This window comes from Homalodisca vitripennis, chromosome 4 (genome assembly GCF_021130785.1).
Source record: "Homalodisca vitripennis isolate AUS2020 chromosome 4, UT_GWSS_2.1, whole genome shotgun sequence".
NCBI classification, from domain to species: Eukaryota; Metazoa; Arthropoda; class Insecta; order Hemiptera; family Cicadellidae; genus Homalodisca; species Homalodisca vitripennis.
In genome coordinates this window covers 53,271,292-53,285,115 of record NC_060210.1, presented here as the reverse complement: position 1 = coordinate 53,285,115, position 13,824 = coordinate 53,271,292, and the positions used below count along the sequence as shown (strand labels likewise).

Here is a 13,824-nt window from a genome sequence, read left to right as displayed (position 1 = left end):
AACAAGAGTCAGAGTACTGACGCAGTTATATAGTCTACTGGTATCAAGCCTTATCAGTGCCACCACGCTGTTTGCCGACGGCAAGTCAGCCTTGAGAATGAGGAAATACCGGATGGAAGTTGTGATAATCAATGGCCAAAAATATAACATTGTGAATATTTATTTTACTTCATTAAGATCTCGGTGTGTACAAAGATACAGTGTAGTAAAGTTAATCTGAATAATTTGGACAGGACGATGAATCTCTTCATAGAATGGTCAAGCTATGCAGCGACCGGCAGGCTATGGTGAAATACAGTGTAGTGTAATAGTTAGGCTAAGTGTTTCTTGAGAGAGTGAGTTATCCGAAGTACTGCTACTATTCATTAGGGTCTCTTGATTGACAATCCATAAATTTCACCTTTACACGTTCGTGTTATTGTATTTCATAATAAATTTGAACATGTCAAATTGTCAAAGTGATTTTTTTTTAATACGATCAATATGTGTGGATATTGGTATGATGTAAATCCATATAAATCTAATTTACAAAATATCCAAGAATTGTTAATTTGATATCGGTATTCTCCTTCTGAAACACAAGTAGCGCTTCTATACAGACTGCCAGCGAGATAAGAGTTTTTCTGAATAACCTTGTTATGAAGGGGCTTTAAATACTGAATGAACCACACTATTCTCGGTTTCAAATGTTCAAATTTTAGGAGGTATCTTAGGAAATTAATAAAGACGAATCAGATGAGGTCACTTCCTGTTTCACAAAAGGTCTGGAGGTAGTTTATTTAACTTCAGATTCATGCAAAACTACCTCCATTTAGTATCATGAAAACCTTTAAGAGACCTTTGGCTTCTGTTTCAGGAGGACAGTAAACAACGTTCCAGCTTTTAGAAGATCTCGCTTTTAGGGACTTCCAGTCTATGCAAGAGTGCATATGATTGAACTAAGAGAATATTTTGGAGTGTGATAGTTCATGATATCTAAATCTTCTTGAGGTCAAAAAACCAATCGGTACTTCTGAGCCTTGAAAGTCCAAAAATATGATATCTTTGTAAACTCTACATAATTATCAAGTACTGAAAAGGTACTAAGAGAGCAGATTTTTATAATTCCCGCTCTCCAAGAGCTTATATGTTGTACAGGTCTATGGTATCTAGAAGCACTTGAATCTTAATCTTCTAGGATCCAATCTTCTGGAGAGTACTGGGTGAGCCCACCCTCTGACATCTTCCCTTCTAAAGGATTCAGCCTTTGGGCACTCCAAAATTCCGCAAACTCATGATATCTAGGTACTCTAAACCACCGAAACATTTCTGATTCTAGCAGCACAGAAGGGTTATAACTCTTGGATTATAAACACATCTGACTTATATAAGCTTTCGTTCTGTAGAATCACGCGTCATTAAATATTCTTACTATAGGCTTTCGAACCTCCTACAGGGGAATTACAAAACCTCTTTTATCTATTAGGGTTTCCTGGCTTCTGAGCTGGAAAGTGCATATCGGTAAGATCGCTGGTGCTCTAAATACTCGCTACCGCCTGCAATTTCCACTTACGGATGCTTTCTTAAATGAAAAATTCTGGTTTCGGAAGTCTTCGACATTGAGGGTTCAGATCTTCGGACGTTCTACCTATGGTTATTCCCAACCTCTGAAAAATTCCATTTTTAGAATTTTAGTCAAAAAGCAAGTCTATCTTCTTGAAATTACTTGGATCTTATTGCATATTTAACTATTGCATCTTCAAATTTGCACTGCTTAAATAGTTTCTTGAGGGCTTATTTGAAACGTTTCGAGGCATCAACTATTTTCATACAAAACATTTATTACTTTCCCTCAGCAACGCTAATATAAAATTTCTACACCAAAAAAAATCAAATGAACTGTAATGTACCATATAGGGAAATTTATGCGCGGAAGAAAGGTTTTCATAAAGCCTTAGAACTTCAAATTTTGAGACCAAAAGAAGCTCGAGAACAATTTTTATATCTCAATTTTGTTTAAATCCCACTGAATAATAAAACAGTAGCAGTAAAATAAGGTTCTTGCCCTAGAACCGTGTCTTCGTAGCTACAACGGTTATCTGTAACTATTCTTACCTACTGATCTGTATCCACATAATAACGATATATCTTTTAAATCCATAAACTTACAGGTATAGCGTAGGGATTAGGTGTATGTTTTTGCCTTTTCAACCCGTTGAATTAAAGGGCTTTGAATAACTATAATAACTTGGATAATCCTTTTCATACATTCATACCAGGTCAGTTTAAATTTCAAGGATATTTACACTGATGAACCAAAAGAGATCGGATAATAAGGATTATAATATGTATGGATACCGTATGTTTATATTACTTCTTAATATTATAAATGTAATAAACATAACTAAATTTGTATTCTAGATAAGTATTTAAGGTGTATCAGTCAGGTTCTTTCTAACTTCATAGTCGACGAAATTAACACTTATAAATTTTAGAATAAACATAACCATCAAGTACTGTTTATCAGTTTAAAATACTAATCATGAAGTATCGAAGTTTAAAATTGTGATAAATGTATTACAGGTAATTTTGATCAAACACGAGACCAAAATTTGAACTAATTGTAAATCTTTTTTGCATTGACCAACATTATAGAATATTAAGGGGAGTCGGATGACCCCCTGGGTCAAAATTTTCAATTTTAATTTTTTTCTAAATTTAGTTTTAAATATATTTTATTTTAAAACAAATGTCATGTAGATCCGTGGTGTCAAACTCAATTTACAACACTTTTTATAAAGCAATACATGCAGACTTTTCGGTGGTTTTGTCGCAACAAGCTGTCATTGTCATGCTAAGTGTCTAACTTTGTTATAGTACTGTGTAAGCGCTGTGGTACAGTGATTTCATTTTCTGAGGTTGGTACTAACTCAGCTGTCACCCAACAATACAGCTGTTTTGTTGTTTATTTTTTATATTAATATTATTAATATTTATTCTGATTAGTTTCAAGGTTTTGTTGATTTGAATTGGTTAGTGACATCCTAAATTTGCTTTATTACTTTTTAATACAAATGTCTAGATCATCTAAAGTGTTTAAAAAGCGTAAGCCTATATGTCTAAGTAATCGTAAGGTTGTGGTTGTTCGTGGAGAAAATAATGATGAAAGTGCTGGAAGTGATCGTGATTCTATGGATCTTAGTTCTTCTCCTAGGCCTACCCCACCTCAAAGTGATGTACCTCAACAAAATTCTTCAAGTATGAAAAAAGAATTGGTGAGAATTTGGCATACTACCAAGACTATTTAGGTAATGGTGAAATATATGACTTGGTCAATTTGAGGACTGTTCAAAACTTACTCGGTAAAATAGCTGTATGTTTATATTGTGGGGCAAAACTGTATCTTGTTGCAAAAGATAGATTAGGCTTAGGTTTCACAGTAGAAATAATGTGTGTTAACTGCAATTTTAGTGTGAAAGAATCAAACAGCCCAGCACTAAGCACAGGAAAGGGAGAAATAAATGTTAGGTTAGCCTACGCTTTTCGTTGTGTTGGCGTAGGTGGTGAGCAGGGCGCTTGAACCTTTTGTTGAGTAATGAACATGCCTCCTCCAGCTTCATTCAAGTACTACAATAATGTTCTTTGTAATGCTACCAAGGAAGTGAGCTTAGAATCTATGAAAACATCAGCAGAAGAAGCAGTATAAGTAGAAATTAGTGAAAATGATGATACGAGTGATGAGTCTAGGGATATAACTGTTGCACTGGATGGCTCTTGGCAGAGACGAGGCCATACCTCACAAAATGGAATTGTGACTGCAATTAGTGTTGCTACAGGTAAAGTAATAGATGCTCAAATACTATCTAAACATTGCAGATGCCTAAAGAGGTTTGAAAAAGAACATTTAGATAGCTGTGCAGCTAATTATATGGGATCCAGCGGAGGTATGGAGGTAGCCGGAGTGGTTGATATTTTTAGGCGGTCAAAAACACTACATAACGTCAGGTACAAAAATTATCTTGGTGATGGTGACACTGCGTCTTACTCTACTGTGTCCCAATTGAAACCATATGGGCCTGAATTCATAATTGAAAAATTAGAATGTGTCGGGCACGTTCAAAAAAGGATGTCTACTCGCCTTCTCAAACCAAAAAACAAAAAAAGGTAAGCAAGAACTCTCTGACGGCAAAACAATAGGTGGTCGTAGAAGACTTACTGGAGCTACTATCAAACAAATAGCAATTTACTACGGATTAGCCATTAGACGAAATACCGGTAGCCTACAAAAGATGAAAGAAGCCGTATGGGCTGTTTATTTTCATTTGTGCTCCAGTAACCAACATCCAGCACACGGACTTTGCCCAAAAGGAACAAGTAGCTGGTGCAAGTTTCAGAAAGCAAAAGAAAATAAGGACATTTATGATCATGATTCACATTTTCATTTACCTGACACTGTAATGTCTGAAATAAAACCTATTTTCAAAGATTTAGCGTCTCCAGAACTTCTGAAGAAATGTTTGCATGGAGGCACTCAAAATCCGAGCGAGTCGCTCAATAATATGATCTGGTTTCGCATTCCCAAAAGGACATTTGTGATGAGGAATACACTCGAGTTTGGTGTGTATGAAGCCTTGGCTTGTTTTAATTTGGGAAACATAGCCAGATGTAAAGTCTTAGCAAATCTAGGCATTGTTCCGGGAGTGAACTGTGTTAGTGCCCTTAAAAAACTGGACGAAGCAAGAATCGCAAAGGCTCAGAAAGCTATAGAAGAACTAGAGAGAAAGTGTAGACAAAGCTCTACATTAGTAAAAAGGCGTTTGGATGATGAGTATGAGGCAGAGGAAGATCCAGACAATCCAGCATATGGGGCTGGAATGCACTGAGGTAGGTTTATGTTTTACATTACACAAGGCTTTAACTTTAAATGCGATTTCCAAAAAGTTTAGATTTTTCCACTTATGTACCTTTTTCTCAGGAACCACTAAAGATATCTTTACAATTTTTTTTCACTTGATGGGAAAATTAAGTAGCACACTTCGACCCGGGCTTTTAGCAAAATTCTCATAAAAAAATTTTTATTACAGCTTTTTTACAAAAAACTGTACTTTTTTGAATGTATTAAAAAAAATCCTAACCATACTAATTTTTTCAATAACTTAAAAACCCCGGGTCAAAATCTTAATAAAAGTCTAATAAAAGTAATTACAAAAAAATCATGTTGATATCTTATATAGTTTTTGAGAAAAAGGTACACAAACTTGATCAAATTAACATTGGCAGCATAGGGCCATCCGACTCCCCTTAAAGAAAAGAGAGTTACATTCGTGTTCATATCTATCATGATGTTTAACACTCAAAATTTCACCAATACTTCACACATTATCTAACAGCTAACATGTCTTGTATATTAAGTATGAATTATTTGTTTTGAGTTGAATTAGTTGTATAAATTAGAAACTAGATGATTAGCGTAACACTCGATAGTTAATTTTCTTTCGATTCCATTTAAAAATAACTAGCATGTTTGATGAATGAGTATTCTTTTAATATATTTTTTCTTATTAATACAGTTCAGGGTTACAGTACTTATAACATTTTTTTTTGTTTTCTTGGGACAAAAATCTTAGAAAATTGCACTTAGTCTTATAAGAACCTTTATGCTGCTTCTGGAGTGACAGGATATTCTGGATGGGTAAGGTTGGGGTTAGGAGTCATCTCCTGTCGAGTTTCATGAGGAAATGTTTATAGCACTTATGTCAAGTCATGTCCTCTCGGAAGGAGAAGCCAGCTCTGAACCTGCCTCTTTAGTTAAAGCAGGTAGAGGGTGGCACACCCCTATGTCTAGGCTGGCAAGAACCTTTGACCCTTAGATAGCAAACCCACCAACTCCAACAGTCATTTTTCTCAGTAGGCTATTGAATTACCCTTGCATCCCAGTATCTCGACATTTGCGGTTAGTGATGTGCCTGGATATCCATAAGGTTGCCTAGATTTAAGTGACACATCGGTTATTGCTGTACATAGTGTGGGTTCAACTGGAAGGTATATACCAGCCAGTAGTGAACCCTCCTGGGGTTACTTATAACATAAATTATTTTGAATCTCTCTTCCGAAATTGTTGTGAGGGAATAGAATATCTTAATAGAAACTATAATATTCTAAAACCCCTTTTAAAACGTTGGATATTCTTCGATTCTATAATTTTTTATTTTCTATTATGTTATAAAGTTTTATGACCTTACAAGTTATAAGGAGGACCAATTATTTGTATTCTTCCCGTATAATAACAACGTGTTCTTAGTTATTTAATTACATGCCATTTTTTGTCATTTGTATTAAAAAAAACATGCACGTATAGTGTTAATCGAGTAATAAATTTTAATTGGATTTAAACTGGACGGTAGCAGATGATAAAACAAAATTGACTTCAATAATCCACCGAAAGTAGGGTAAACTTGGATTTAAAAGTTCGTGGATCGAGGTGTTTGGTCAGATAACGCCACCCCTATTTACTTTGACCTGCCTTAAACACCAGCCGATGTTTAATGTATTTGAAATAGGGGTTGTTTGTTTAGTTGGTCGGTGCGATAAAACCAAACTGCTAAAACGTTAAATCGCATTAACTAAGTGCACAGGTAATAAGTAGTATTTGTTGCACACAATACTTAAAATGAAAACAAAACTTCATTAAGTCAAAAACAAAAAGTTTGTATATACTATGACTGATTTTTTTAACATTACAATTATATAATATTACTCGTGAAATATTAATCTGTTTATGGGTCCAGAACACCGTTATAGAATGAGATTAAAAGCCATATTGTATGGAAAAGCATAAGTATAGTTAAGATCAACGTTAAAATTATTTAAATGTTGATAACCTTCAAAATTGCTACATTAGTATAACATACATTTAAACGTATTTAATTTTATCAAAATTCAAATCCGTTTAAAGAAAATAAATTATAACTTACATATACTGATGAAATTACCTACAGAATACATCTTTCAAACTGAGTTCATAATTAGAAAATACATCTGCTTGCAGTGCATATGAAACTTTTTTACATAGGGCTAAAGTTTAACACTATGTTATAAATAGGAACTCGTTTATAACCCATGTAAATTTTAAATAATAAACTTATATTTTTGCATATCAATGCTAATAATAATAATATTCAAATTATATGTTAACTCTAATGGTTTTGTAGCCAGTTTAGATTTTCCAATAATGAATTATACTGTAATGCTGTATAAACAGAGCCAAAGAAGGGCACAGCATCCACCCTCATAAAAAATAGTTTCTTAAATTATTTACTTAAAAAATATGTTTTCTCAAATATTAAAATGAAGCAATATTATCTGTCGGATTTTTTACCTTAGGCAAAAGCAACACTTCAACAAATTTAAATGTTGTGATATTTTAAACACCCCCTTTCCCAACAATTCAGATAAAATTTAAATAATGTCAACACAGAAATCTTGGTTTTATATCACACCAAAAGGGAAATAAATTACGGTTTTAAATAGTTACTTTAACATGTAGTATTATTAATAATGTATTATTTTCTCGGCGAGAAGAGAAAGGTTTCGACGTCAAAATCCGGATCCAACATAGTGGATGAGCATAACACGTGAGCCTATCCATCTAGTAAGCCGTTTACTCGACTCCAAATATACTGCCACAAAACGTTTACAAAATTGATATACAAATTTCAAAATTTGTTCACGTATTTAAAATATGTTTATGTGTTTCCAAATTAAATTATTCCTATTGCATGTTAAAACCTATTAATTTATAAAAACAAATTCGTACACCATGTATTCAATGCAATTCTATTCAATTCAAAAAACTGTATTCAATAAAAGTTTTTTTTTAACATTTTATCATTCCCAATGTGCAATCGCACGTGTATCAATTGAATTGCAGTAAAATGTGCTATAAAATTTCTTAAAACCATAGGCATAGTAGTAATTTAGTTTGACTAGACAGTAGACAGTATGTTACCTATATCTTACATATCTTGAGTACGAAACTACCTTCTTAGGGTTGTTGCTAATGAGTTACATTAACTATTATAGTGAAGTGCCTAATGACGCATTACTAAAAAACTTAATATGTTTTATTTTTCAATAATATAACTATAAGTAATCAAATGTACTACAGAGTACAAAAACATAGTTATAATATAACTAAAATGCTTCAATTTACTACTGAGTTTAATAATTTTTACACGTTACTTCTCTTATAAGATAAATCAAGTATGGAGAGCGCATTATAGGGATGACCACACGGTGAAACTATACTAGCTGGACATGAATGCATATCTCAAGAGCACATTAATATATTAAACCGTTACAACTACTAAGAAATAAATTTAAGCCAGAGTATGAAGTATGAAAATCTTCAGTGATACGTATCTCCACTATCCCCCCCCCCCTCCAGTCTACATACCACTGGCAATATAATACGAGAGAAGAGAATATTGGACGTCATTCAATTCCAACGTTTAACAGAGGGAACTCAGTCGAAAAGTGGGTCGAGAGTATAATAGGTCTCTTCAAGCAACTGCCTTGCTAATCTAAACTGTTTTCATGTAATACAATCGATATAATACAATAATGGGTGAAAGCTGCAATCCAGTGATTCATCAACAGAAGCGAAATAATAAATGAATGAAGAGGGCGAATCACACTATTTTTACTCGTGCTGGAGCCTTCACGTGTATTTGCTTTCACTGATAAAGTTTTCTTTATAAAATGAACAGAACGATAGGTAAAGCTTTTTACTGTACTATAAATTGAAAGATAAGAAATTTGATGTGGTAAAGTGTAGATAGCGTTACTCGGTTTTTGTCTCTTGAGGTAACCATGTATGTGTTCTTATTTTTGATAACGATGGTAGGCCTAGTCTCGGCCGCAGATGACTGTTTCTACACCGCTGTGGACCTTTCTTACAGGCTTAGCCCCTTCTCCACAAACTACTACCCAAATTTTCTACCCTTTGAGATAACAATCGAACTGGTAAATGTAATCACAGATATCCTGTTCAATGAAGCCAAGTACATAGCGGGAGACGAAGGTGGTACTAAGGTCGAGGTCCCGGCCAGGTTTTGTGATAAAGGTTATAAAGTTGGTGAATTGTGCAAGGATCAGCTGTTTCTGTTGCCAGGTGAGACCCTTCTTTGCTCTCATTAATTTTGACTGTATGTGGGAAATTAACTATTATTTATTATTCAGAAGTTGATATGTTTTTAGTCTTTTGTGGTATTGGCATTAAAATACAAAGTAGGACTTCGCCACATCAGGTGGCGCGTAACAAGCGCAACAGGCTGCTTGCAAAATTTCAGATCTGCAGCTCATTTAATTCACAAGATGACAGTTATAAGGAGGAAACATTATCAGAAAATATATGTCTAAAACCCCTCCCCCACACCCCATGGCAGACAAGAGGAAAATAGTTTTAGCATACTGAGTGATATACTTCAATGAATATGAGCAAAATTTCACGGACTAAACATGCACCACTCACTTGTTCCTATCTATAAAGAGATGAGGTTTTATGGTAAAGTTAAAGTCTACAGATAAAATATTTCATGATATTTCTTGCCTCATGATACATTCACGTGATTCTTTATTTAGTTTAGTTTCGCGGTAGTGTTAAAATAGAAGTTCCTGTTATTAGGTAGAGACACTATCGCTGGAGTCTTCTAAAATTAAATCTTCACACCGACTTTTAAGATCAACTTTTCAGTCTACTATTTTCGGTATCATCTATTAATAATAATTCCACATGTAAAATTATCTAATTATTGTAGTTATTTTGTTTACAAATTTATTTTTTGTGGTATTTACTCGTTGCCATAACGGATACCTAAAAGACTCTCTACCATGTTGCCTGTATTGAAAATAAGCGTCTTGGAAATTTAAATTGTTAAAATTAGCCCATTTTTGAGTTATTGTACATATGTACAAACAGAATTAATTTTTATTGTTACAGTCCTAGTGTGACAGGTTTCAATGTAACTCAGCCAATTATAGAAATTCAAAATATCACATTATAACTCTTTTATTTTGAAACTGTGGTGTAGTTTTTCCTGTATATATATTCATTGTTTTGACTCTTTAATTTGATAAAAAAACGTGGTATCCACAGGAAAGAAAATAATTTCATAATTTCGATTCAAGTTTAATTAGTTTGTGTCCTAAAAATGCTGTTTCTTACCAAACTACAAATTGCTAAACTTTAATGTCTGATATTTTTTATGAAGAGTACACAACAGTTTATGTTTGTTAAACTGCAATGTTTTTGTTTTCATGATCTCATTTTCCATTTGAAAAATTGGGTTAGTATATTTTTAGTTGCTCATAAAACCCCATAAAATGAATAGAAATATTTAAAAATCAATAACATGCTTAATGAGTTCAATTAACATTCCTAAAAGTTTTACTATTGTACTAAACACACAAAATGAGATCATAATATATTAGCAATAAAACCAAAACACATATTGATTTCTAATAGAGACTAATCTTTCCATAACCGTGAAAACATTCGTAGGACGTATCCTTTATTTTCTATGAATACTTCTATGTATATGTTCATGTTTAAACTTAACATTATCATAAACTATAATATGCAAATACTGTATAATAAATGTCGATTGCTACCTAAAATATTGACAAGTTTTGAACTATTAAGTAAATGGATCAATTAAAAAATCAATAAAATTCAAATATTTTGCCTTATATATTTGTTTGCATTGATTAAACTGCCGTCAAGAAACAATGAATAATGAGTAGATATAATCACAAATATAATAATTTTAACTGCTACTAGCTTCGTGAAAAGAAAATATAATTTATTTGTAACATACCCGTAGCTTTATTAGCAGCTAAGTTCAATAAGCACGTAACATGAACTTTCATACATCTATCAGTATATAAAGAATATAATCTAGTAAATCTAGTAATTTTAGTTAGGTAAGTTCAGGATGTATATGCTGCCGTATTGTAACCATTAGAATCGTATTCAGACTTTTAATGCTGCAGCCTGTGTGATCGACCTCACCGAGAAAGCAGCTATGGACGACAACTATCAAGCCACTGTCCAGGACGTTGAACAGTGGCAAGCAGTGTTTGGGCCATTCCCACCGAGGTCAATTGTCATTTTCGACTTCGGTTGGTCTCCTAGGTATCCGGACGTCGACAGATTCTTTGGACGGCGAGGAAGGTTGGGAACTCAGCTGAACCATCCTGGAATCTGTCCAGGTAAAACCATAGTACAGTTTTGGAGTATTGATACCGTAGTGTATTTAATTACTTGATTTTCTTTGAATTTAGGAAAATCTCAATGTCATCGTGTGTCCATAGTAAAGATAAATATCATAAATCTACCAGTTTTACTTATATATAGTAAGGAGTAATAGTAATAATAATCGTAAGGAAGTGCATGGAGGTGTTTCCTCTTCGAAATCTACAAGATAAAGTGTAAATTTAAGTTATTGTTCAGCCTCGGAAATGAGCAGATATGATACAGATATAAATTCTATTTATTTTTAACGATTGGTTACAATGTAACTAGTAAATCTAAATTGCTACAGCTACTTTACTAATTAAAATACCTAACGCAGGTTTTAAAAAGCCTACTAGAAGGGAGGAATAGATACCAATTCCTATAATACCAACAGACCATATAATAAAATTTATTATTTTCAAGGTAATCAATTGTATACTCAATGTTTCAAACCGATCATACAACAATCTTTAAATATCCTACACTAGACTTTTGTAAATTGAAGTAAAAAATCCCATTATTTCTAAATTTATTTCTTTTCTCTGAAGTGGTAACTGATAACAAACAATTAAGTACTGTTGTATTTTTTTTCTTCGTTTCGTTTATAGCAGAGACTCAAAATGTTCCCCTATAAGTAATTAAATTTGTGGTCAAGGCAATAAGGAACGCCGCTAGTTGTACTTCCCTTATATAGTTTTCTTGTTTATCAGATCTGGCTGATTATCTCGGCAGGCATTGTAACGTGTACGCGGTGGGAACGGACGCACCAGACGTGGACTGCGGCCGCAACAACGAGTTGACCACGTCCCCCTCACAGAGGATACTGGCTAGTCACGGCAAGTACACGGTCACTCAGCTGCAATTGCGGCGCAGACGTCTACCGACAGTGGGAGCCGTAGTCACCGTCGCCCCCTTCTACATGGCACAGGCCACGGCGGCGCCCGCTAGAGTCTTCGCCGAGTTCTGTGCTGATCCCGTGCCCGAGGTGGACTGTCCCGTGCCGCCACCCAAACCCCTGCTTATCGAGCACGCCACCCCCACCGTCGTAGCTGCCCCCGCGCCTGGACCCGCCATCACTCCCGGAACATTAAACCACATTCATCAAGGCCCACACGGTGTCAATCACCCACCACACAAAATCTTATGAAACTAAAACTAAATTTTATTTTATATTTCAAAAACATTGTAACACATCTGGTTAAAAATAGAGACAAAGCAATCCATTTTTAATCAGGGCAGCGTGCCTTGACGGATATCGGATGTAAAACTTGTGTTGACTACAGAAATCTGAGTTATATGTACATGTCAGGTTTCACGTATAAACTATAGTTTTTCTATCAGCTAGTTTTTATTAATAATTAAGACTTTTTAGTATCTATTATGTATTTATTGTACATAAATTTTACTACCAAAACAATCTATATCTATTTTATTTTATTTAATGTTATTTTTTTACAACTCTGATAAATAAATAATACATGCACTACCCTACAGTGTTCCACCTATCAATCATGAAGTGGACATTGCCTTCATATATATTAAATTTTACAAAGATTATTAGCCACTTTCTCATTTCCTTGCCTCCCCTAACATCTCTACGTATGTTAAAAACATCCTCCTGTATAAATTGTTATTTTGTACTTTATTCGTTGTTTATTAAAAAAAAAAAATGTTTTGGAAGGTATACTACTTACTGCTTCAACAACTAAAACATGTGCCGAACAACATAATTAATTTAAAATACGTCTTTTATACTGCAAGATTAATGTGAATTACGAAAACTTTTAATGCCATTTCCGTTTGAAAATACTTATGTCAATTATTAAATATAAACATAATAACTATTTGTAATATGTTTAATAACAAAACCTCTCAATTAAGCGTAACATTGTTTTACAAAAGTAATCGTTAATGATGTAATATAAAATAACATGGATACATCTTCCATAACATTAACAAAAAAACTTATCCTTTCAGTTGTGTACTATCAAAGATAACTCTCACAGTATAACTTTAGTATTCATTGTATGATTAGTGTGAAGCAGTCTGGGCATGAGAAGATTATCGAATAATCACAGAAAGTAACAGTGATTTTGTTATACTTTTATCTTCTTCTGCAAGCAAACACAACGCTTTCGTTACCTAGTTTTGATTAGTGGTCCAAATGTTTTACATTCGAAGTTGGGTGTTATATCAGGTAAACTGTGAATAAACCTTGATCTCACCGTAATATTTCTTAAGCCAATTAAATGGCTATGGTTCTAATATCTATTTAATTTGGTCCTCTGCAATGTTTTATGGCTTACAACAATACTCTATATAATGTTCTAAAAACCTAGACAACATGAACCACCTTTTTCTTCCATAATAAATGGTATCCACCCATATATGCATTCAATCATTTGACTGGAATTCTCATAATATATCTAATATGGAATTAGTAAGAAAATGTCCTACTCTAACAAATTGTCTTACTACTTCTTACAGAGTCTTGACATTGATAGGAACGCTCTCTACGAGAAAGTTACTCAAGCAAAAATACAATCAGC

At 33.7% G+C, this 13,824-nt stretch overlaps 1 protein-coding gene across 1 annotated transcript; it reads left to right on the top strand.

Moving 5' to 3' along the window:
- Nucleotides 1–8,756: 8,756 nt before the first annotated feature.
- Nucleotides 8,757–12,832, top strand: LOC124361437. The gene is made up of 3 exons (XM_046815486.1): nt 8,757–9,151; nt 11,032–11,250; nt 11,986–12,832. The coding sequence occupies exons 1-3, from the start codon at nt 8,851–8,853 to the stop codon at nt 12,420–12,422; spliced, it is 957 nt and encodes a 318-aa protein (XP_046671442.1). The 5' UTR covers nt 8,757–8,850; the 3' UTR covers nt 12,423–12,832.
- The last annotated feature ends 992 nt before the right edge of the window (nt 12,833–13,824 follow it).

What these genes read in the sequence shown, in the direction of transcription:
- LOC124361437 (XM_046815486.1), top strand. Translation starts at nt 8,851, where the DNA reads ATGTATGTGTTCTTATTTTTGATAACGATGGTAGGCCTAGTCTCGGCC. An exon ending in TCAGCTGTTTCTGTTGCCAG is followed by an intron (nt 9,152 to 11,031) that starts GTGAGACCCTTC and finishes TTAATGCTGCAG; the next exon opens with CCTGTGTGATCGACCTCACC. An exon ending in CCATCCTGGAATCTGTCCAG is followed by an intron (nt 11,251 to 11,985) that starts GTAAAACCATAG and finishes CTTGTTTATCAG; the next exon opens with ATCTGGCTGATTATCTCGGC.